This window comes from Alligator sinensis, unplaced genomic scaffold (assembly GCF_000455745.1).
Source record: "Alligator sinensis unplaced genomic scaffold, ASM45574v1 scaffold215_2, whole genome shotgun sequence".
Taxonomy (NCBI): domain Eukaryota; kingdom Metazoa; phylum Chordata; order Crocodylia; family Alligatoridae; genus Alligator; species Alligator sinensis.
Genome location: NW_005842400.1, coordinates 947,690 through 968,818, shown reverse-complemented (window position 1 = coordinate 968,818; position 21,129 = coordinate 947,690). Strand labels below are relative to the sequence as shown.

Below are 21,129 nucleotides of genomic sequence, written 5' to 3'. Positions count from 1 at the left end.
TTGGAGTTAGGATGCCTCCTAGTCTCACTTGCCCCTAGCCAAAAGGCAAAAGGAGCAAGCTAGAGGGAAAGCCTGAGAGCAATCCCCCATCACTATAAATTGGGTAGCCAAAATCCTTACATTTGGAGGCATTTGTAGACTCTCACAGGGGTCAGCCTGACCACAGTGCAGGGGACAAGCCTTCACCCTCTAACTATACCAAGTAATTCAAGGCCAAGAAGAAGGGTATCTACCCTGCCTGGGGACCTGGATTCACTCCCAAGACTTGGGCAAATCCAAAGACAACTTCCTAAGTACCTTCCAGGCAGCCCCCACCTACCCCCCACCCCCTTCCCCCTCCAATCTCTACTGCACTATCCATTTTCTGGGGTGTATCAGAATCCTCCAGAGACTTCTTTGCTCCCTGTGATGTCTGGAATTCTCCCCTGTACTGGCCCATCTCCCTGGAATGCACTTGTTGTCCTGGGGCCGATGTTTCTCCTTGCAGGCAGATTAAAATCATCCCTATTTTGGGTGCCCATTACAACAATAGCCCTTTCTGCCATGTGTGTGGGAGTGGTAATTGCTCTTGTCTTTGTAAAGCAATCAGTCCCTAATACCCAGTAGTTTTGCCTTCCCCCTGTTCATTAGGCCTGCATACCACAGGCAAAATAGTCCTTAACTAGGGATCAGGCTATAACTTTTTGATTAAGTTATGACTTACGACACAAAATTGCAAGGACACATACCAGTACCTATAGAAGAGCATGTTCCACACAGTGATAAAAGTGATACAAATAAATGAAGCTTATCATTAGCTTTTGAGAGAGACTGAAAGGTAGTTAAACCAAACTGGGGACAAATAGCGGTGCGTGAGACACTCTGAACCCCAAAATCATTCTTGCTTTTGGGGTGGGTTTGGGACACAGGGGCTACACCCCTGCTATAGACAATCAACAAGGGCTTTTGGGTTAGGCACCAGTCTTGCCTGCCATTTAGCGAGAATCCTGATGGCAGAGGCAGCCTTGGGGAGTAGTGTAGAGGCAAGGGGGTGCCTAACCATCCCTGTCACACTTGTGCTCGCCTCTCCTCTTTGCGCCGCCGTATCCCGTGTTTACGATTCCCCATGTCATCCACCAGCACCTCCTTGTGGCTTCCCTTCACCATACACTCCCTCACCATGTCCAACACCTTCTGGAGGCGCCGGTCCAGTGCCTCCAAGTGAGGCTCTGATAGGATTGGGGAGAGGCGGTCGGAGGCCAGTGACTCCCGCATGACATCACTGAGGCGATAGGCTTCCGTAGCCAGCAGCTGCAGGCGCAAGTATGTTGATTTCTTTATACTAATGGTGTTGGTGGGGGAAAGGGAGAGAAGGGGAAGAGATGAGAAATGTCAACCAGAGATGTGACCAAAACAACCCCAACATACATGTCATGCCTCCCATCCTGAGTGGTCCCACAGCCGTTGGCAAATTTTGTATGAATGAATCACTTCACTCGCCACCAAAATACAAGGAGGTGCTGATGGATTAGACGGGGAAGTGTAGACATAGGATTTGGTGGCATAAAGAGGTGAGCCATTTCATGCCACATGACCAGTGTCTTAAATTTAGTCATACCAGCCGGCTCCATTTCCAAACTAAAAGGATGAGGCTGGATCCATCTCTGTAAACAAGGTACTTGGGAAGTATAAAGGTAGGATGGAGGGAGCAAGGAGAGCCATTACCTGCAGCACTGCTGGAGAGGGGCCAAGATGGACATTTCATCATGAGAATGTCTTCCAAATCTAAGAAGAGAAATGAGGGAAACACAAAGGGTCAATTCTGTGAATGGATCTGCTATGCCCCTTTGTAGACTGGGCACTGTCAACCCTGGCAAGGTGCATTCTAGTCAGACACCTTACAGTCAACATGGCAATGACACTAAATGTCAAGTAAGCAGTGGCTGGTAAATTCACACCATTCCCTGCATGGGAAGAGATCTCTCCTTATACAGAAATAGTACTGAGCTTGAAAGCCTTCCCTGCTCTCTCCACACACAAAGCTCTCCACATCAACAAGAGTCCACCTTTCCCACCCTACCCTCGCCCGTTGTCCAGGTGCAGCAGGAAAGTGTCGTTACCAAACTTCTCAAAGGTCTCGTAGTGATGCCGATCCATGTTACCTGTAGAGAGGAGAGGAGATGGGTATGAATGACAGGCAAAAGGCAAAGGGTGAAAGGAAAGCAACAGAGTTCCAGGGAGAGAGTAGATATAGAAACTGTCTTGGCGGCTCACAGAGGAGAAGGACTGAGTCAGTGTTGTGCACCTGTGGCAGGGGAGACAAATAAAAAAGGGCCCTAAGGTCTAGTCCACACAAAAACTGTATCGCTGTAACTAGATCAAGTTAAATCAATATCATCCCTCTTGTGCAGGTCCAGTCATACCAGTATAGAGGTGCATAGCTATTCATACAGATTATTCCTGTAAAGCCAGAGCTACACTCAGAGAGCTTTCCAGTGTACAGGAATATTGGTGTACCAGTATAAAGCAGATGCAAACAGAGTAGCATGGTTGCATTTTGTACAGCAAAACCACATCCAGGCGGGCAAAACAAACTACACTGGTTAAGGTGTAGTTTGGCTGGCATATCTGTAAAACTAGGGGCTTTTACTAGCACAACTGTGTCAGTCAGGGATTGTACCTCCTCGCACTCCAGCTGGCATTGCTATGCCAACAGAAGCCTGTAGTGAAGACATGTCCCTACTATAGTTGTACTGAAAATCTTTCCATAGTGCAGTCATTACTAACACAGCTAACTGTACAGCAGGGAAGTTCTGTCACTGGCACACTAAATCCTCAGGCAACCCACCCGGTATCATCCAGTCACAGTGCTGATTGATGTGCTGAGTCCAAAGCAGTTGCAAAGACTACAAACACGGTATGAATGTTCTTTTGTAACTCCAGTCAGTTTTCAGTAACAGACTTCAAAGTGTATATGGTGTGGAAAGTAAATCAACCAATAAGGAAATGGTGGTGGTTGTTTCTTACTTTGGGATTTAAATATTATTTTAGTCTGTTCAGTAGCATTATCCTAAATGCCTTCCCTTAGATTGACAGCAGTGTTATTCCTGTACAGCAGTGGTTCTCAACCCTTTTAGACTCAAGGCACCTGGACAGACTTGGGGCAGATCTTAGAACATGTCAGCTCTTAGTGTTCACTCTTTTTTTACCTACAGAAAAATAATAGAGCATTTTTTCTGTTGCAAAGAACTCAGAAAAATGAGAACTATGGATTTCTAGTTTAAATCAATGGGTTTATCTTGTGAATCACTACAAACTTAACAGTCCTAACATTGTATGGCATCCCACAACACCCTTGAAAGGATCACAACACCCTTGAAAGGATCACCCTGGTTGAGAATCACCACACTACAATGTGTGAAAGCTGATCACACTCCCTTTCTGAATCTTTTCCAATCTTCTGGACATCAACAGGTTTCCCAAGTCTTTGAGATGATGCTGTGAAGCCAGCAATCTAAATTCACACCTTCACTCTGCCACGGTTCTGGTGAGATGTTGTCAAATCCTGGTGCTTTATCATCCCATAACTGTTTGTGTGCATCACTGGCCTGTTTTCTGCCAAGGTCTTTTTTGGATCAGACAGCAGTTCACATCTTGTTGGAGATCTGCTCATTAACTCACAGAAATGTTCGCACCAATGCTTTAGCTGTACATCAATATCCTGCCAGTATTTTCCATTTTTATCCTTAATTGGCAGAAACTGTGAGAATAAATGTCCAATTAGGACAGTGTCTCATACACATTTCTGATCCTGTCTCTTGGAGACTTCCTCAATGCACTGTGCCATTTTTGTCCCAACCATTTATTATGAGCCGTATGACAAGCACTCCTAACTGTTCAGGCAATATATTTCTTTCATTCTACTGGTCATTTTTTCTTCTTTTCACTCATTTGATTTTGTCCTACTAGTGCCTCCTTTCTATATTGTGCCTTTCTCTTTTCTCCCATAGTTTGATAGTATCATCTTTAATCCAATGTTTCTTCTTCATACTCTTTAAATCCTAAGTGTTCTCCACCAATCTCTGCAATCAAAATCCAAGGTCCACTTTCCCTGTGCCAGAGACAGCTGGTCAGCCAGCCTAGAGAATTTGTTGGAGGCTGCTAGAGCACAACTGTTAGTTACTGCTTCATCGTGCAGGTTTAAACGTTTTGAAGCATCAAGCATTCATCTCTGAGATTTTATGAGCTGGAATATTATCATTGCTACTAGAAGCTGATGATCAGATTCTGGGAAAAGGTTCAGATATGTTCAGTCCAAGCTTTCCAAACTAGAAAGCAATCCAAACGTGCACACCTAAGAACACCTATGGTAGCTTCCACACTGAAAACAGGTAACAGTTAAGGATATTCAATATGTGGCAACAAACTCTTATCCACACTAGTAACTTCTACATGTCTCACTTTCAGACTAAAAGTGGTGGCTAACAGACATGAGGAGTAATACCACCAAACTAGTAGTGCAGACTGTGCCCTCAGAGGCAGTACCAAGGCAGCATATTGCGTCCTTCAAATGTATCAAAAGTATATATGAGGCAAAAAGATTTGACTACTGAGAGTCTGGACTGTGCCTTTAGCATTCAGATTCACCTACTGCTGCACATTGCATCTACCAACACTCAACTGTTCTGATTCTTCAGCCAAGAGCCTTGCTCTTCTGACAGCCCATCATGGTCAACCCTTAAACACTAATATCTCTGTAGAAATAGATCTCTCATCTATATCAAGTACTCCCCACATTTCTGGTTTATGGAAAAACCATTCTGGTGACTGTAAGCCATCTCTTGTGGGTATAGTAAAACATGTAAATGAAGCCTGAAGTTTAGTTCCAATCAGGAGAACACAAGAAGCTAACAAAGAATGTCCTTTTCTTCCATGTGTCGAGGCTAGAGGTGTTCTACAGAGATGTCTTGCCAGGTTGTCCCTCAGCTCTCCTGTCTTATCTGTTTTGGGGACCAGTGTGAGGGTAAAGACACAGTGATGGGGTTTACGTAGATGCAGCTTATATCAGCAAAAATGCACATTTGCAAGTCTAATGTATTGCAGCCGCCTCCCTTATTCTCCCTGTGGAACAAAAGGAATTTGTCTGGTAAAAGCAGAGTTTTGTCAATATAACTGCATATGCACAAAGAGCTCTTGCCATCACAGCTGTGTTGGTTAAAGACCACATTTCCTCACCCCACCCCCCCATGTGGCTATGGCAACAAGAATTTGTAGTGTTACCTCATATGAAGGGCTCAGACACACAACACATTGACACCAGTGGAATCAGCCTTTACACCAGTGTAAAATAAAGAGTAGACACATGACATACAGTCCTTCACCAGTGTAGCTTCCTTGAATCTGGTAGGAAAAATCAGGTGTAAAACTACACAGGTGTAAATTACACTGCTGCATGTGTTTCATAGATTTCATAGACATTAGGGCTGGAAGGGACCTCAGAAGATCATCGAGTCCAGCCCCACGCCCCAGGAGCAGGAAGTCAGCAGGGGTCATATGATCCCAGCAAGGTAAACATCCAAATGTGTCTTAAAGGTGTCCAGAGTAGGTGCTTGCACCACCTCTGATGGCAGTCTGTTCCAGGCCTTGTAGGCTCGGACAGTAAAGAAGTTCTTCCTTATGTCCAGCTTGAAATGGTCTTGGAGGAGTTTGTGACCGTTTGACCTTGTTGTCCCTTGGGGCACTCTGGTGAACAGATGTCCCCCCAGATCCTGATGCACACCCCTGATGTACTTATAGGCAGCCACCGAGCCTGTGCTTTTCCAGGCTGAAGAGTCCCATAGCTCTCAGCCTCTCATCATAAGGCCTGTTCTCCTGCCCTCTGATCACACACGTGGCTCTCTTCTAGACCAAGTATTTAGTTAAAAAATACCAAGTATTTTTCCCAGAGAAGCTTCTAGGAAGTTTCTTTTTTTTTTCTTTTTTCTTTTTTTTAATCCCCCCTTACACTAGCTTGGGTTTTGTGATGAAAAAATGACATCTGAAATATTTTTCTGTTTGGAAAATCATTTTTTTGTCAAACAACTTTCAGGTTTTGCTACCTGGTATTTCTGCAAAACACTCAAAACATTTCGACCCAAACAAGTACTGTTGTTTTGGTCGAAACGTAATATTTCACTGAAAAGCAATGTTTTTACAAAAGATTAACCATCTCTACCCTCAATTCCAAACAAGGCAAAAAAATGCTTCACAGCTTCACATTGGACCCCGTAGAGCTGCAAAAACCATAATCCATTGTCCCTTTTGGAAAGGAAACCAAAAGGGGGGGTCTTGATCTGTATGCTTTCTCCTACCCTCTCCATGTCTGGCAACTCTGTCCTGGCACAGGACTCCCCATTTCTGCAGGCCGGATCTCTGTGATTACAATGAACCCATGAAAAAGCTGCTAGGCTTCCCGTGGAACAAGCAATGTGGCTAGCTGTTGCCTTCTGCTCTCTTACCTGGTAATGAGCCTGGGCTTGCTGGGCTGAATTCAAAGTGACATTGCAAAGTTTGCAGCACAGGGGCTTACATAGTTCCTCCAGCACAGGATCCTGCTCCACTGCCTTTGTAAGCTCGTCCTCTTGTGTGCGCTGCAAGGAGGGCCCCAGGCCAAGAGATTTCTGCGGGGACAGTGGTGAGCTGGCTTTTGGCTTTGTGGCCACTGACATAGGAAGAGCTGAAGGCTTCTCAGGACGAGAATGAGGAGGCAGTCCTGCCTGCTGCAAAACAACCATTGGCCAGGAGGATCGCTAGCACAGTACAGCTGAAGGATGAAGAGTCTTCTTCAGATCTCTACAAGTCTTTTGGTTGTCTTTCCTTAGCTTATCTCAGGCTGCTTGATTGCTCAAGACCATTAGGGCTCAGCCTTCTGGCCATGTGGACAGGAAGAGTGGTACCCCGATGTTACCTGCTTCCCCACCACCTAGTGGTGAGGTGCTATAATAATTGCTTAATAAGCAGCCACTAAAGGTTAGTTGTACATCCTTTTGCTAAGGATCCCAGTGTAAGGGCCTTGTTACAGGTTCATTCTGGGTGGCTCCTGGAGCCCTTAACCCCTGGACTGTCCACATATTAACACTTTTAAGTGGCTTAAAGCACTCATTATTTGGCTCAAAGCTATGCCACTCCAGGGCAGGATTATCTCTTGTTCCACATAACACAGCTCCTGTTCCATTAAGGTGTAGCTACTCCCTAAAGATGTGCTGCTCAAATTGAAGGTGTGACTGCAAGCTAGTACTAAGCCAATCAAGATTTGTGCGGCTCACAGTGTAACATGTGACAAGGTCCTAATTTATATCAGAGAATGAGTGACATAAGTTACACTGGTACAAGTATGTCATATGTCCAAGCCCTAAATGAAGGGGAATAATCCTGTCTAAGGTCCTTTATACACGTATAACTGTGTCCCCACTAGACACTGTACTGCTGTAACTGTTTCAGTAGGAAATCATCCCCCAACTGGAGTGGCTAAGTCAATACAAAACTGTGCAAGCCAGGCAGGAGGGAGGCTGAAAATGCATGCATGCAGAAAACAGCATAATGAGATTCAGCTTAGAAAACCTGAGACTGACTGATGAGTAGGCTGCAGGGACCAGAAAGACATAGCACGTGGAGTCAAAATGCAACCAGCAAAGCAGACAGTGCCCATTCCCACTCCAACATGTGACTTGGATTGGGGAACTAATTAGTGGTTTGCCATTTGCTTCACTGCCTTAGCAGATAAAACACAGACTGGAAAAGGGCCATCCCGAGGCTGCAGCAAGGGGTCTCCCATAAGGAACTGCCTTGAGATAAACATGGATTCCACTTTAATCAAAGCAAAATATATCATTTAAAATATTATTCTAGAGCACTGGTGCTCAGTTTTTCAGCCCTGTGGATTGGATGAGTGGCACAAGGCTGGTCTGTAGCCCAGATCCCTTGTGAAGCTGGTGCACAGGGTTGGGCCCTGCAGTCCCTAATAGGGCTCCACATGCCCGGATGGGACCCCACACTGCCTTGCCATCCGGATCAGGCCCTACGTCACCTCAGCCCAGGCCTGCACACCTAATCTTGTGCATAGGGCTATGCTCTCCAGCCCGCCAGGCTCCCCATGGGTCCAGTAATTTGGCAGCAGGAGAGCAGCAAGTAACACTACCACTGCTTCCCAGCCTCCACATTTTCAGACTCATAGAGAGCATGGCAGGCTGGGTGACACAGCTTCATAAGCTAAGTCTGGCCTATGGAGCAGAGTTAAGCACCTCTGTTGTGGAGAATTAATTTTGACAGAATTGGACCAGTGTTTTCTGGGATATGGGTCAGTGCTACAAGAAAGCAAGCACCAGATTTTACTGAACCTGCTAAGAATGTTTGCCTTCCCATTTTGCTTCTTGCTTGAAAAGTTGGCTCACAGACAAAATACAAAACAGATCATGCTGGTGACCTGCTTTTCCCTACCCACTGACACTGATGGAATGGCAGCATCTAGACTAAACTGTGATCTCATCTGCAGTGATCTCAAGAGTGTCTGATGGATTTCTGGTAAAAAACATGAACCTGATGGTAGAATTAGACACAGGAAGGCAATATAAATGGATTGGAGTTGCTTGTCTCTGGATACTAAAATTCAGTCTCCTGGAAAACTTAGTATGGCAGGATCCTGGGAACTGTCAGGTAGTGTAAGTGGTGAAAAAAAACAGTGTCCAGTGGAGATAAACTGCTAACCAAGATAACACCCATAAAAGGACAAGTGTCACACCAGTGGTCAATCTAGGCCAGGTTCCTGTTCTTAACCATCCTCTTTAGAGGAAAATATGGTACAACACTGGCCTGAGGAGAACAGATCCAATAATATGCTCATGTGGAGGAAAAAAAAACAAGTGTGAAAAAGTTAACAAGGTAACAAGGTAATTCTCCTTGCAGGAGAATAGTAAGTATAACCAGCAAAAGCAATCTCAGGGACATGACTGTTGTCCAAGATATATATTGAAGGGTCAAAAAAAAAGCATAACTACTATTGTTGCATCTTGACAGACACAAGCTGTCAGGATGCAGGACAAAGCCAGCATCACAAGATGGACATGGGTCAGCAGAGGGACACAGGTCAAGATTTGCAGACTTGATAATTAGTGCTTCTGGGTGCTCATGCTGGGATATTTTAAATGCTGTAGTTTACAAAGGGCCACTCCCTCGTAATACACAAATTACGAATCCCTTTTAATGATTTTGGCTCTAGTTCCTCATTCTTCAAGAAAAGGAAAATTAGAGAAGCACTGACTGATTCCAGCTCTTTCAGGTTTGGGGAAACAACATTTAGATATCTGCTTTGGGGAACAAACTCTGGGCATGTCTACATTGTCTCCAGCACTGGTGGGAGGGATGGGAGTTTGAGCATGACTCTCCTATCCACATCCACCAAACCCAGAGATGTGATGATGATTGCCCCCCTGTGGCTACTCTCAAGATTGCTTCCTTTGATGTGTTTGAGAGCAGCTATATAGATATATATATGTGTGTGTGTGTGTGTGTGTGTCTGTGTACCTGGAACTGTTTCATTACCACAATTCTGGGTTTGGCAGATGGATGGTCAGGGGACACTTGGGACAGCACTGGGAACAAAACACAGACCCCCTCTTCAAACTCTAAGATCAAAGAGCAAGTGTTTGACAATGTGGGTAACTGGAACAGAAGGGCCAAATGAAAAAAATGGCCAGCAGTTCAGCTGGGAACTCACTGAGAGAGCATAACGTTGCAGTACCCACAAATACATATATTAAAAAGCTGTATCATCCCACAACAGTTCACCCAGCTAATCCAAACAATGGTATTTGATGGGCAGCAACATACACTATGACCAGGAAATGTTAGGGAGGGATTGAAAATCAGCAAGAGTGGGATAGAAGAGGTTGCCACATCCTAGACATTCAGTTCTTGGTCTAAGTTTAGAGGGCAAGAGGATCAACCTGCCCCCAGCATGGGGCAGGCACTGAAAGCTTCCAAGTCTCCTCACTGCCATGGTCTGGGGCCATCTGAAAGCTGTTAAGGGACAATAGCCCTTAGCCAATAGCTGTTAGGGGACAAATGGAGCAGAAGTAACTCCAGTGGCACCAGAAGCAAATCAGCCAAGTCATTTACATCAGGGACACAAAACAGAGGACAAGGGACGCTGTCCAAGTTATGCAATCTGTTAAAGAAACAGGGACTCTACAGTGACAATGAACCAGTGGTGATCAGGATCTGCTGCTCAGATCCCTAAAGGAAAGGAGCATCATGAACAGCCCCCGGACAGAATGATGGAACATGCCCACAGCCAGCAAGAAGATAATGATAAAGGAGGGGCAAATCATTAAAGCAGTAAGAAAAAAAAACTTGTTACACTGTTAGCCAAAGTCTGGGCAATACACATCATTGTCATTTGACTGAATGCACCTGTGCAGCACATACTGTGAGGCTGTGTATTGCCCATAAAAAAGGATAAGATAGATCTCAGCCTCTGGTGGACTAGGGTAAGATGGCAGGGTGGCTAAGGCATCTTGCTACAGCTTCAGAACTCTGTGTGTAAACCCTCTTCTGGACTTGTGCCAAAGGCTGCCCCTGTTTGAAACAGCTGTAAATGGCAACCTGGCCATTTGCATTGGAGAGTCTAAGGCAGCTGGCAGGTGCTACTGGCATGCCTTGTCCACACCAGCCTTATGGGTGGCTCAGCTGGAGTGCATTTTGGGCCTTCCACAGTCTAGAACTGCTTCAGGAACATCACTCAGTGTAAGATCATGAGCTCCTTGGGGGCACATCTGTACATTTCTAGTGGCACTGAAAGGAATGTAAACTTTCCTTTCATTCTGTGCCTGGCATTCAGAGCCTGGCAGACTGGCCTCAGTCACCTGATGTAGGTCAGAATTAAATAAGATTGCTTTTCTGTCACATGTCAGGGGTCAGCACCCAATGCTTCCCTGAGCCACCCTTATTACATAGGGATCAAGCAACTCTTCTGCCTCTGTGCATCCCAGTAGATGGCACCATAACACTAGCTGTCCTGAATGCCTATTGTAGGCTGGGAGAAGTCTCATGTACAGCACAGCCCATAGACACTCTTGAGCCTTAACTAACAGGCTCCCAGGGACACAATGGTCCAAGAGTATGATATTCTTGACATAGCTATTTGCATTCATTGCTAATTATTGTGATGACTTTGTAAGGAAAACTGTGAGTCATTAGCACTAGCCAATGGGGCTAGCCACTGGCTTTGTACCTGAGGCAGCAGGACACAATCACATTCACGAGGACAACAGTAGACATAGAGAATTCTGCCCAGCACAGCAAAGCAGGATGCTGATGTCAGATGTGTGGGTGCATAAATCTGAGCCCTGAGGAGATGAAATAGGCACCCTTTCCTAAAAGGAAAGTAGCTGTGCCAGCTTGGTATAGGCCGACAATGCAAGCACTTGTTCAGCAAGAAAGCAAGTTAAAAGGGCAGCCCAGCAGTCACTGCTTGGAACATTAGGCCGGAACATTTGATGAACCGGATTTCACATTCCCAAAGAGTGAGTTGAAAGTGTAGGCCCCGGGGCAGAGTCCTCATGGACATTAATAGCAGTCAAGGAGCAAACCAATTCCTGGTGGTTATCAATCAAGTATCCATCTTAGTGTGATGCATAACTACAGTGGTGGCAGCAACATGTCGGATATGGGAAAGAGGGTATGAGCCCAGGGCCTGTTTGGTGAAAAACAGAATGCTTAAAAAATGTCTAGCCATTCAGGTTTAATGGTGAGGCAGGGAATACAGTGAATACTGGGATAACTTGCCACTAATTCACTATTATTCTGATTCCCTGCCACTGCCATCCCTCTGATTTACTCTTGATAAGTGATCACTGCTGGATAATTTACTTTTATTTCCACATGCCAAACTGCCTCTCTTTCCCCCTGGAAGTAGTGAATTGACCAGTTTTCAGCCCCCAACATGGTGTAAAGTGATAGTACAATACCAGAGCATGAACACCAGCAGGCATACCAAGGTTTTCATGGCCACTGCTATGGAGGGATTAGTTTGAGACAGGCAGCAGGGAACACACAATTACCCCTATCCCTGCCCTGTGCCATCTGCTTGTTTTATAAACAAAAGCATCTACCTGCAAGCACAGAACCTCTGTGCCTGTCTGGGTGTGTAAAAACATCAGCAGAGGTGTTGGTCCAGGGTAGGATAACATGGGACTGTGGGCCTGCCTGCTGGGAGAGGAACCCCACACTCACCCATTAGAAAGTCAAGCACAGTCATGTCAATGAGGTCAAGCAGGCGGGAGCCTCTGTCATAGGGTGGCGTCTCCCGCACTTGGGTGCAGTAATTCTGGTTCAGCTCCCACCTTAGAGAAGCCACAGGAGGGAAAAGTGATGCAGACACCTGGGGCAGCCCCCCTGCCCCCAAATGCAGGTGCTTTCCTTTAACCCTTTGAGTACCCCAAGGAGGAAAATCGGGGATGCAATTATGCAATTATGGATACTCCCCAGACCTCTGGAACCAGAAGGTGTTGGCACCGTTTAGGATTGTAGAAGAAAAGGGCTAGAAGGAACCTCACAAGATTGTCTGGCCCAGGCCCCTGCTCAAGGCAGGATCACCCCTGACTTCCTGCTAGTGGAGATGTCTGAGTGCCAGGAGGCAGAGCTAATTTACCTGGTCACAGTAATGTGTGGACCTGGCCATACTACTACCCACTCAGGAGGCAGGGCAGAGCTAGTGGCAGTGGCCTGATCCAGAGGCAGTGTAGCCAAGCAGTGCCAGGTGATATTGAGCTGCATCCTTTCAGCAAACACACCAGGATGCAGTCCAGTGCAATGGGAATGTTTCTGGTGGGTGGGAGGGTGCTGGCTGATCTGGGACCAGTTTTTCAAATTCAAGGCCAAAGTCTCACTTTAGGGACTTGCTGTGGACACTGAGGCAGAGCATGAAAATGTGGAGCTGTCTGGAGACATCTGGAGTGGCCGGGCAGTGGGGAACAGCTCCTCTTTTGACCTGTTCCCCCACCCAGCACCAAAACATCACAGTACGGTCGCCTTCCACTGCTTCCTCTGGACAGCCACTGGTCGGGGATGATCTAGGCATAGCTATGCTTATTTTCTACCATGGGCATTTCCCATGCTTCTGGGCTTTGCTGCTTTTTCCTACACTGTTCCCCCTCCCCTTTTTTCTGCTATATGTGTCAGGGTGTTATTAAGCTTCCCTTGGGTGTTGGCTACAACTAAGGCTGGGGACTCCAACCGGGGTGTGCTGATTCTCCTCCTAGGAGCACAGCTGGAAATTCCTGGCTAGAGGATCTTGCCCCTCCACTCAGGGTCAGACTGATCACCACATTTGGGGTCAGGAAGGAATTTTACCCCATGGTCAGATTGGTATGGACTGTGGGGTTTTTTGCCTTCCTCTGTAGTGGTGGGGTATGGCCCTCCACCCAGGACCTCTTGAGCATCTACTGATAACATTTTCTAGAAGCAGCTGCTGTTGTTCCCCTGCTTTACCTGTGGCAGGCAAGGGTGTTTGGTCTGTGTTCTTCAGGGTTGAGGGTAGTCTTATGTAAAGTCTAGATTATGGTTGTATGGGATGATTTGGATAGGGATGATCCTGCCTTGGGCAGGGGGTTGGACTATGACTCTGCACCACATCTCTTTCCTCATGCAGATCCCAGCCATAACACCCTTCCTCACTTCTTCTGCACCCTCCCCTCCACCCTCCTGCACCCTCAGTCCTCCCTTGCCCCTCAATACACTCACTCAGCTTTCTTGCTCTTGTGGTAAGAACGCCTCCAGGGGCTGCGCCAGGAGTGACGTTTGGCCAGGGACTTGTCAGGCAGCAAGGCTGCCATGGAGCCCTCGAGCTGGTCAGGTTTGCCACACAGGGCATGTTCCGTGGAGCAGTAGTAAGAGCACTCACCGTAGAAGCAGACGTTGCCAGCTTCAGGAAGCCAGGACAAATCAGAGAAGAACCCAGGTTACCAAGGAACAGCAGTTGCAAGCCCCCCTGTCTGGTAGCTGTGAAGACACTCTGTGCTAAGGAAGGAGCTCACAGGCTGGACAAGCTCTATACTCTACCCAGTCACAGAGCTAGAGGAAAGTGGATCTGCTCTCACTGCGCAGGGAGCCCAAAGGGGCTCTGATGCAATGCAGCATCACAATGACATCAGCAAGGGCGTTTCTCCACTGTCACACCTGTAGCCTGAAATAACATGCTGGCAAGAGATTACTGAAGTAGAGGAGAGCGAGCCTGGCCCCCTAAGTAAAGGAAATGGGAACAGCCAGGCAAGTAACTCCACAGGGAGCTGGGAACCTGGCAAGGATGTACCCACTAGACAGATAAGCTGGCCTGAAGGGGACCCAGCATCCAGGCAGATACCTGGGGAGTGGCCATAGGGTGCTCTCAGACAGGTGATCTGCACCTGGATCACTGCTAATCATGCAAAGCTGTGGGGAGGGCTAGTAGGGGGTGCAGATGTAGGCCACTGCAGTTCCTGTTTAGTGCAGAACAGCCCTCCTGGGCTTGCCTGTAATGGACAGGCAGGTAGAGGGCACTCTCACCTGGAGAGATGAAGAAAGTTTTAGCCAGCTTCTTGTCAGTTGTGATGTCACGAACTTCATTGCTTATATTCACCAAGCGGCCAGAAACGGGGGGGATTCTCCGGAAATCCAGGATCCTTCCAGGAACAAGAAGAGCACACAAGGAACCAAATAGACGCAGGACTCAAAGCCAATTCATTCCCAAGCCAAGTCCTTGGTACCCAGTGCTATAGAAGAGGGCAACCATAGCGCATGGTACATATTTCCTTCACTCCAGCCCATGAAACAACATTAGCCATGGGCCATTGTCCACCACAGTTCGAGAGATAAGAGGGAGGGTCATGAAGGAATAGCTCTGCTGCTTCACTGTCACAGTATTGTACAAACAGATGCAAGGCAGGGTGTTTGCACCTTCCTCTGATGCTTTAGGTACTAAGACATGGGGCTAAGATAGCTCACTGCTCTGTTCTCTTGTGGCTGGAGGTCTAGTAGGAGTCACTGACTAGCCAATCAGTGGCCAATCCGAAATTCCTCAAGAAGACATTCAGATGAAGTCTGGGAATACATATAAAACTTCCTACTTTGCCAGGTGAGAAATAAAGAACAGGGCACACTGGGGTCTGCTGGCTCAGGGCACTAACACAATGAGTTTGGCAGATAGCAGCTAGTGTCATTGCATAGATTCATAGATGTTTAGTTCTTTAAGTGGACATTGCTTCACATCTAAAATTCTATTTACTGTGGCTGCTTAGGGGAATTCAGGACCAGAAAGGCAGAGGGCCAGCATTTGGCTGCATCAGCAGAGCTGTGTGCATGACCTGGGACTGGCTGGAGCAGCGAGTGATCTCCTGAACAGAACTGGTTTGGGAGGGAGGGGTGAACTGTGGAGGGAGACTGACAGCTGCTTGTGTGAGGGAGTCTTAGAACAGCTGTACGGGAAATGCCATAGGTCAGCGCTCCACGAACAAGCACCGTGCCGGACGGATCTGATGACTGAATGGAGTTGGATTTACACAATTGGGCTTGGTGTCTCAGTGTGATAGACAAAAACAAAATCCTGTCCCCAAGGAATTTACAGTCTGAGGGAAGATTTTCCTCTTCCCCCAGAAGGTGGACAGAGTCCTGCGGCAAAGGTCTTTGGGCTACTGCCAACTCCCTGTACAGTGGATAATGTTTCTCTGCCAAAGACGTGAGGCGGGAGTGCAAAGGGCTCTGGAGCACTCACCGGTCCAGGTGGAAGGCTGATATTTCTGCATTGTGCCGTTCAAAGTCTGAGAAGTAAAAAAAATCTGCTGGGGTCTCCTGGTCCCGGGTTTGCCTGAAATGAGAAGGAAGAGGGAGACACAGTCAGAGGCCAGGGTGAAATTAGAGTCTAAACTCCTAGGACCTGCTCAGAGCATTGTAGGAAACTTGGAGTGATCCATCCCTGATTCAGCTGTTTGCTGTCTTGTCCCTTCCCCTCCAAACTCGCCAAGGAAAGCCAGAGCAGTAGATACCTCTTCCCATCCCCGTTCTTTAACTGCACCCAGTGTAAGCAGGTCTCCAGAAGAGATGGCCTCCCCAGCCCCCATCCGCTGTGCCATATTCTTCACACAAGCATCCTGTGTAGCAAAGCAAGCTGCTCCCAGTTTTTCCTCCCTTCGCCACCTGAGGTCGCACCATCCCATCAAACAGCTGAACAGCGGGACTCCTTCCTGCCAAGGAGATGCCAAGGGGGGGCGAGGGTTGCCTGCCCAGCTTGCTCTATGCAAGTAAAGTCCTGGAGTAATGTGAGAGTCACTGCTTCCTGGGTGCTGAGCCCAAGCCAAGGGTGTTGGGATGCTGTGGGGACTGTACAGGCCCATCTCCGTGAGGGGCAGAGCTCCACCCCTCTCCTGCTGGCCTTACTCACTTCATGGGTTTGAAGAGCGCCTGCCCATAGTTTGGGAACGTCATGATTAGTTTCAGCTGGGTCCCTCCAGGTTTCTGGACTGAAACAGTACAGACAAGAATCAGGGCCAGAGCAGGAGGAGAGCGAGAGAGGGGAAGGAGACTCGTGATGCAGATGGGGAAGAGGCACAGTAGGACGCAGAGAGAAGGAAGGCAAATGAGGTGGGGAGTGAGACATGGTGCAGTACCTGAGCCAACAATTTTCTGCGTGGCCAGCTCCTCCAACAGGGTGTGGGTGATGGGGTCCTGGTGGGGGTATAGCTCGTAGCGATTGATGCTGATATGGAACTTAAGCCAGGTGGGGTAGGTGTCGTATGGGGTCTTCCCTGTCGGAAGGACCATCTCTGCTTTACTGCTGCTGACCCTGCAAGTCAAAAGCCACCCCCCCCCCCAATAACAACAGTGTTTAGCACTGGGGTTGCATGGCCTCCATCTCCACAGCATTCCCCAGTCAGCAGACCAACATGGGAGCCGCCCTCCTCCCGTGACTGTCAGCACCCAGCGAGCGGGGTGGGAAAAGAGCTAGGAGGAACTGGAACATGAGAGAGAACAAGAATGCACAATGCTGGTCATTGAGCCCTGGGCTTTGGAGGAACCCCTGGCCTGACCTGCAGCAGCCCCAACCATCCTTGTTCCAGAGCCCCTCCACAGTGCTCCTGCAACATGGTCATTCCTAAATATTTTAAAGTAGACCAAATCTATGGCCCACAGCACCCACTGGGGCACAGCGGAGGGAACGAGTTAATGGGACATCCTAGAAGAACTCCACAACATCCCTTCAAGCCAGGTTTGATTGTATTGTATCTCCTGTGTTTGCCTGTAGTTTGTAACATGGGTTCCAAGCCTGGCTGAGCTGACATGGAGTGTCTGACACCAATGAGCTTAAAGGAAATGCTTGCATTTAAAAAAGGAGGTTAATTCCTGCTACAAACAAGCTTAACTCTGTCCTTACCCCAACCCAACAGCTTACTCTACCTTTGATCCATTTGTAATTTACCTCCAATTTGGCAGCGGAGAGAAGTTCACATTATCTACACTAAAACTGTTTGGCAAAGTAGTTTCTGGACACTTGCAATATTAAAGTACTCTTGGAGGCCAAAGCCCCATTGTGCTAGCACTTCATAGGGCTCCTGCAAAGACACAATCCCAGCTGCAAAGAGTTTATCATCTGTGTTCAAATCATCCCCTGGAGGCACACTGAATCTACACCATTTCACTGACATAGACCCATCTGCCAGGGTAAATCAGGCATGTGATAGATTAAACTTCAGAGATGGACAGAGTGAAGGTAGGTTATGAAAAATAGCTATCCATTTCCACTCTTCCTGCCTCTTATTTTTAACAACCCCAGCACGCTCCAAACATGCTTCCATTAAAGCAGCTGCTCTGTATTTACAGTAGTTACTATATCAGTGGGTTTTATCCATCATCTGGGAATAGCAGTGAGGCTGATGACAGTATGTGGGGACAAAAATAACTTCCAGGTGATGGTATGATCATTGCATCATCAGATTTCACCATCCCATTGTACACAAGCTGGCAAGTGACACCACAGTTGCAGAGTAATCTAAATGTTAGTTGTTTCATTCCCGAAGGTAAACAGTGTGGAGAAGTGCACTAGAAATGGGCAGAGATGTGGAGGAGAAAGGGGACTTTCCATAGTGTGGGAAAGGAAGGACTACAGCTATTGAACTGGGAAAGAAGAAGAGGAGATGAAGAATACCCATGGGCAACTGGTGTCTCCTGATACTGGGGGGGCACCAGCAGCTGACCACCAACTGTGGGTGGGGGTCCCCCAGCGGCCAATCGCCAACCGTGCCACCCCTACACATCGCTTATGTAAATACCAGATATAACATGATAAATTGCATAGAAAAAAACAACCCAAGGCTCCTCTTTAACTGTCTCCTGTGACCATGGACAAGGAGACCCTCAAAGATGCATTTCAGGCTGACTAAAGGAAATGCCAACTGATATGACCCTAATTACCAGAAGCAACTGAGACCTGAGAGACCTATTTGAGACATGTTTCTAAATAGCAAGCCCCTTTGTCAGTTCTTCAAGTTGGACACCCAGAGTGGTGAGTCCAGTTCTGTCCCCGGAGGTCTGAACCCATAAGGAAGTTTACTGCTGTAGTCAAATAGTTTAGTGCAGATCAGAAAAAGGCCCTGCATAATGCAAGGAAGAAGATCAGCACCGACTAGGGTCAAATTAAAAAGGCTTGTGGTCCAAAGCATAAGCTAATCCTCAGATGGCTCCAAAAATACTCATCCCAGGCCCACAGAAAACAGCGTAGCTTTGCACAGTTAGGTGCATCTTGGGAATTTCATACCTTTCTGGGAAGGGTCTGACATTGGCCACGAATAGAGGTAGGCTTAGGGCTATCTTTACACATGCAGGAGCAAACTCTTAGACTGCTGCATTAAAGGGCATAGTCCTGGGATATAGCACATCCCTTCAATCCTGGCAAACCAACCTTTCATCACAGCCTTTCAGGGACCTGAATCCTGAGAAGGTGCTGAAACCCTAAAACAATTCCATGCTCAGGGCACCAGTACACATCGGGCCAGCTGTGAATAGGATACTGAGCAGTACGGGTGACTAGTTCCTGTGTCCCTAAAAGAATATCATGGCCGGGCAGGCTCTCACCATTCATCACTTCCGCTGTCTCTCAGGGTGAACTTCTCTTTGGGATTGACAGTGAACAGTTTGTCTTTCTCCAACACCTCTGGGATCGGGATCCTATAAAGGGGATGCTTAAAGAGCGCTGCTAGTTTTGACCCTCCTGCCCACACCGGCTTCACCCCTCCCCATTGGGGCTTGAAGTCCTGGTCTCCATGCACTGTCTTGCTCCCAGTGCCCACTGCTGGGCGTGCCTCCAGCGAGTGGGAACCCTTCTCCAAGGAACCGTTGCTGCCACTAAAATCCTGGAGGATCCGTAGACTCATCTTCCTTGGGCCTGGCAGGAATGGGCCAGAGGGACTGGCAGATTTCTGGGCACAGCCACAGGAGCTGTGAATGGTGGGCAGTGCTAAGTCCAGTGCCATGTGCATCAGGAGAGCCAAGAGGAAGAGGAGGAAAAGGAGAATTTTGAACTTCCTTTGAAACAAAGTCTGCAGTCGGCGTAGCATCCTCCCGAGCTCAGATCCTTGACCAGAGGCAGATGGCCACCCAAAGCCTGAATGGAACGAATATCTCTTCAGCTGAACCCCTCTTTGAAAAAAAGGAATAGAGAAGTCCCAAGCAACGTCTCAGATAGATCCCTCAGGGTTAAAGCTGTCCTGTGAAAAGCCCAGGGCAATGCAAGAGGTGGACTTGGCAGATAAAGGCTAAATTAGAAATAAATCCGTCACTTTCCCTTCAGCTCCTCTTGCCATTGCCATACAAACGGCGATTGTGCCTGCCCACGTCAATGTGTTCAGTGCAGTCTTGAGGTCCGTGGTGGATGGGACCTCCTTGGTGTGGCAGCCTTCAGTCAGACAGAGCTGGAGGCAGGTTGCTGCTCCACTTATCAATGATGATAAGGAAAGAGCAGGCAATGCCAAGGTTAGAGTGAACGGGGCAAGTTCCAAATCAACAACAGCAGATAGTCCAGTGACAGAAGTGTCTGTAGATAATCCAGGCACACAGCATGCCCCACATCCTGATTCCATCCCCCAGCCTCATAGCCAGCCTATGCTTCGACCCATCCACCCTGGCATACTCACTCACATAGCCCCATGCACTCACTCCTATATGCCCACCCAGGCATCCCAATTCTAGAGGTGGTGCCCACTCTGTGCTTCTACTCACCCACACCTACATACTCATTTTCCTACCACACTCATAGGTCCCCATATCCATGGCCTACATTTTCATTCACATATCCAGTAACGAAGTCACTCTCCTTTCCTATTCAGAATGGGGCATCCACATAAGAACAGGTTTAGGAGTGAGCATCTGGGGCAATTGCCTGGACCTGAGCCTACAGGGGCCCCCAAGAGGCTAAATTAATGCAAGTCATATAATGTGTGGGAGGAGGAAGGGGCCCACACCTCTTCCTGGGGCTGCCATGAGTCTTAACTCTGGATATGCTCACACCCCCATGCAAGTAAGAACTCACTCAGAGATATGCTAGCACGCATACAGGGCCACTTACATACACCCACCTCTCGGTTTGTATATACATTCCCAGAGACACTCCATGGATATGCAAAAAGGATTTGAATACTGGCTAAGGGAGGGGAAGGACTGGCAAGCTAGCAGTGGCTGCAGATCAGGAGTGAGGTGCATTGGCCCTGCTGCTTGACGGTCACAGAAATCAAGCTTAGAACAGCAGAGGGGGTTGTATTGGTTCAGAGCATAGGTGCTGTGGGGCCCTCCGAGCTGGCACAGCAGAGAAGGCTGAGCAGTCCAAATTCAGGTGCATCAGAACTGTGGCGAGACTCCAGGCACTGGGATATCAAGGATGTGCTGCAGGCAGGGCAGGCTCAGTGTGCTGGAAAGAGTTATGAAGAGGCTGGTTTGCTGCGCCATATGGTACCTGCCTCTAGCAGTACTTCATTTCTGCTGAGTTTGTGCTTTACACACTGGGACAAACAGAGCCAGAAGTGGGAGAGCAAGCAGCATCTTAGATAACTTCCAAACAAGATTGTTAACCCCTTTCTGAGCCAAATGGTCGTGAAG

General features: G+C 47.7%; 1 protein-coding gene across 3 annotated transcripts; it reads right to left on the bottom strand.

The window, feature by feature from the left end:
- Positions 1 to 409: 409 nt before the first annotated feature.
- LOC102379129 (extracellular serine/threonine protein kinase FAM20C-like) lies at positions 410 to 19,839 on the bottom strand. 3 transcript variants are annotated; one of them, XM_006029870.3, is made up of 10 exons: positions 19,114 to 19,839; positions 16,653 to 16,828; positions 16,427 to 16,505; positions 15,761 to 15,853; positions 14,557 to 14,672; positions 13,756 to 13,936; positions 12,247 to 12,356; positions 2,060 to 2,141; positions 1,705 to 1,764; positions 410 to 1,321 (listed from the first exon to the last, which is right to left on the bottom strand). In XM_006029870.3, exons 1-10 carry the CDS (start codon positions 19,593 to 19,595, stop codon positions 1,048 to 1,050), a joined length of 1,653 nt encoding a protein of 550 aa, XP_006029932.2. In that variant the 5' UTR covers positions 19,596 to 19,839; the 3' UTR covers positions 410 to 1,047. The 3 variants fall into 3 exon arrangements, with proteins under 3 accessions (XP_006029932.2, XP_025067130.1, XP_025067129.1); XM_025211345.1 differs by lacking the exons at positions 12,247 to 12,356; positions 13,756 to 13,936; XM_025211344.1 differs by lacking the exons at positions 16,427 to 16,505; positions 16,653 to 16,828.
- Between the last annotated feature and the right edge of the window lie 1,290 nt (positions 19,840 to 21,129).

Bases quoted from the DNA above. Each gene is read 5' to 3' on its own strand.
- LOC102379129 (XM_006029870.3), bottom strand. From the start codon at position 19,595: ATGCTACGCCGACTGCAGACTTTGTTTCAAAGGAAGTTCAAAATTCTC. The intron at 12,357-13,755 runs GTGAGTGTATTG...GGCTTCTCTAAG, and splicing joins CACAAGAGCAAGAAAGCTGA to GTGGGAGCTGAACCAGAATT. The intron at 1,322-1,704 runs GTAATGGCTCTC...CAACACCATTAG, and splicing joins CCTCTCCAGCAGTGCTGCAG to TATAAAGAAATCAACATACT.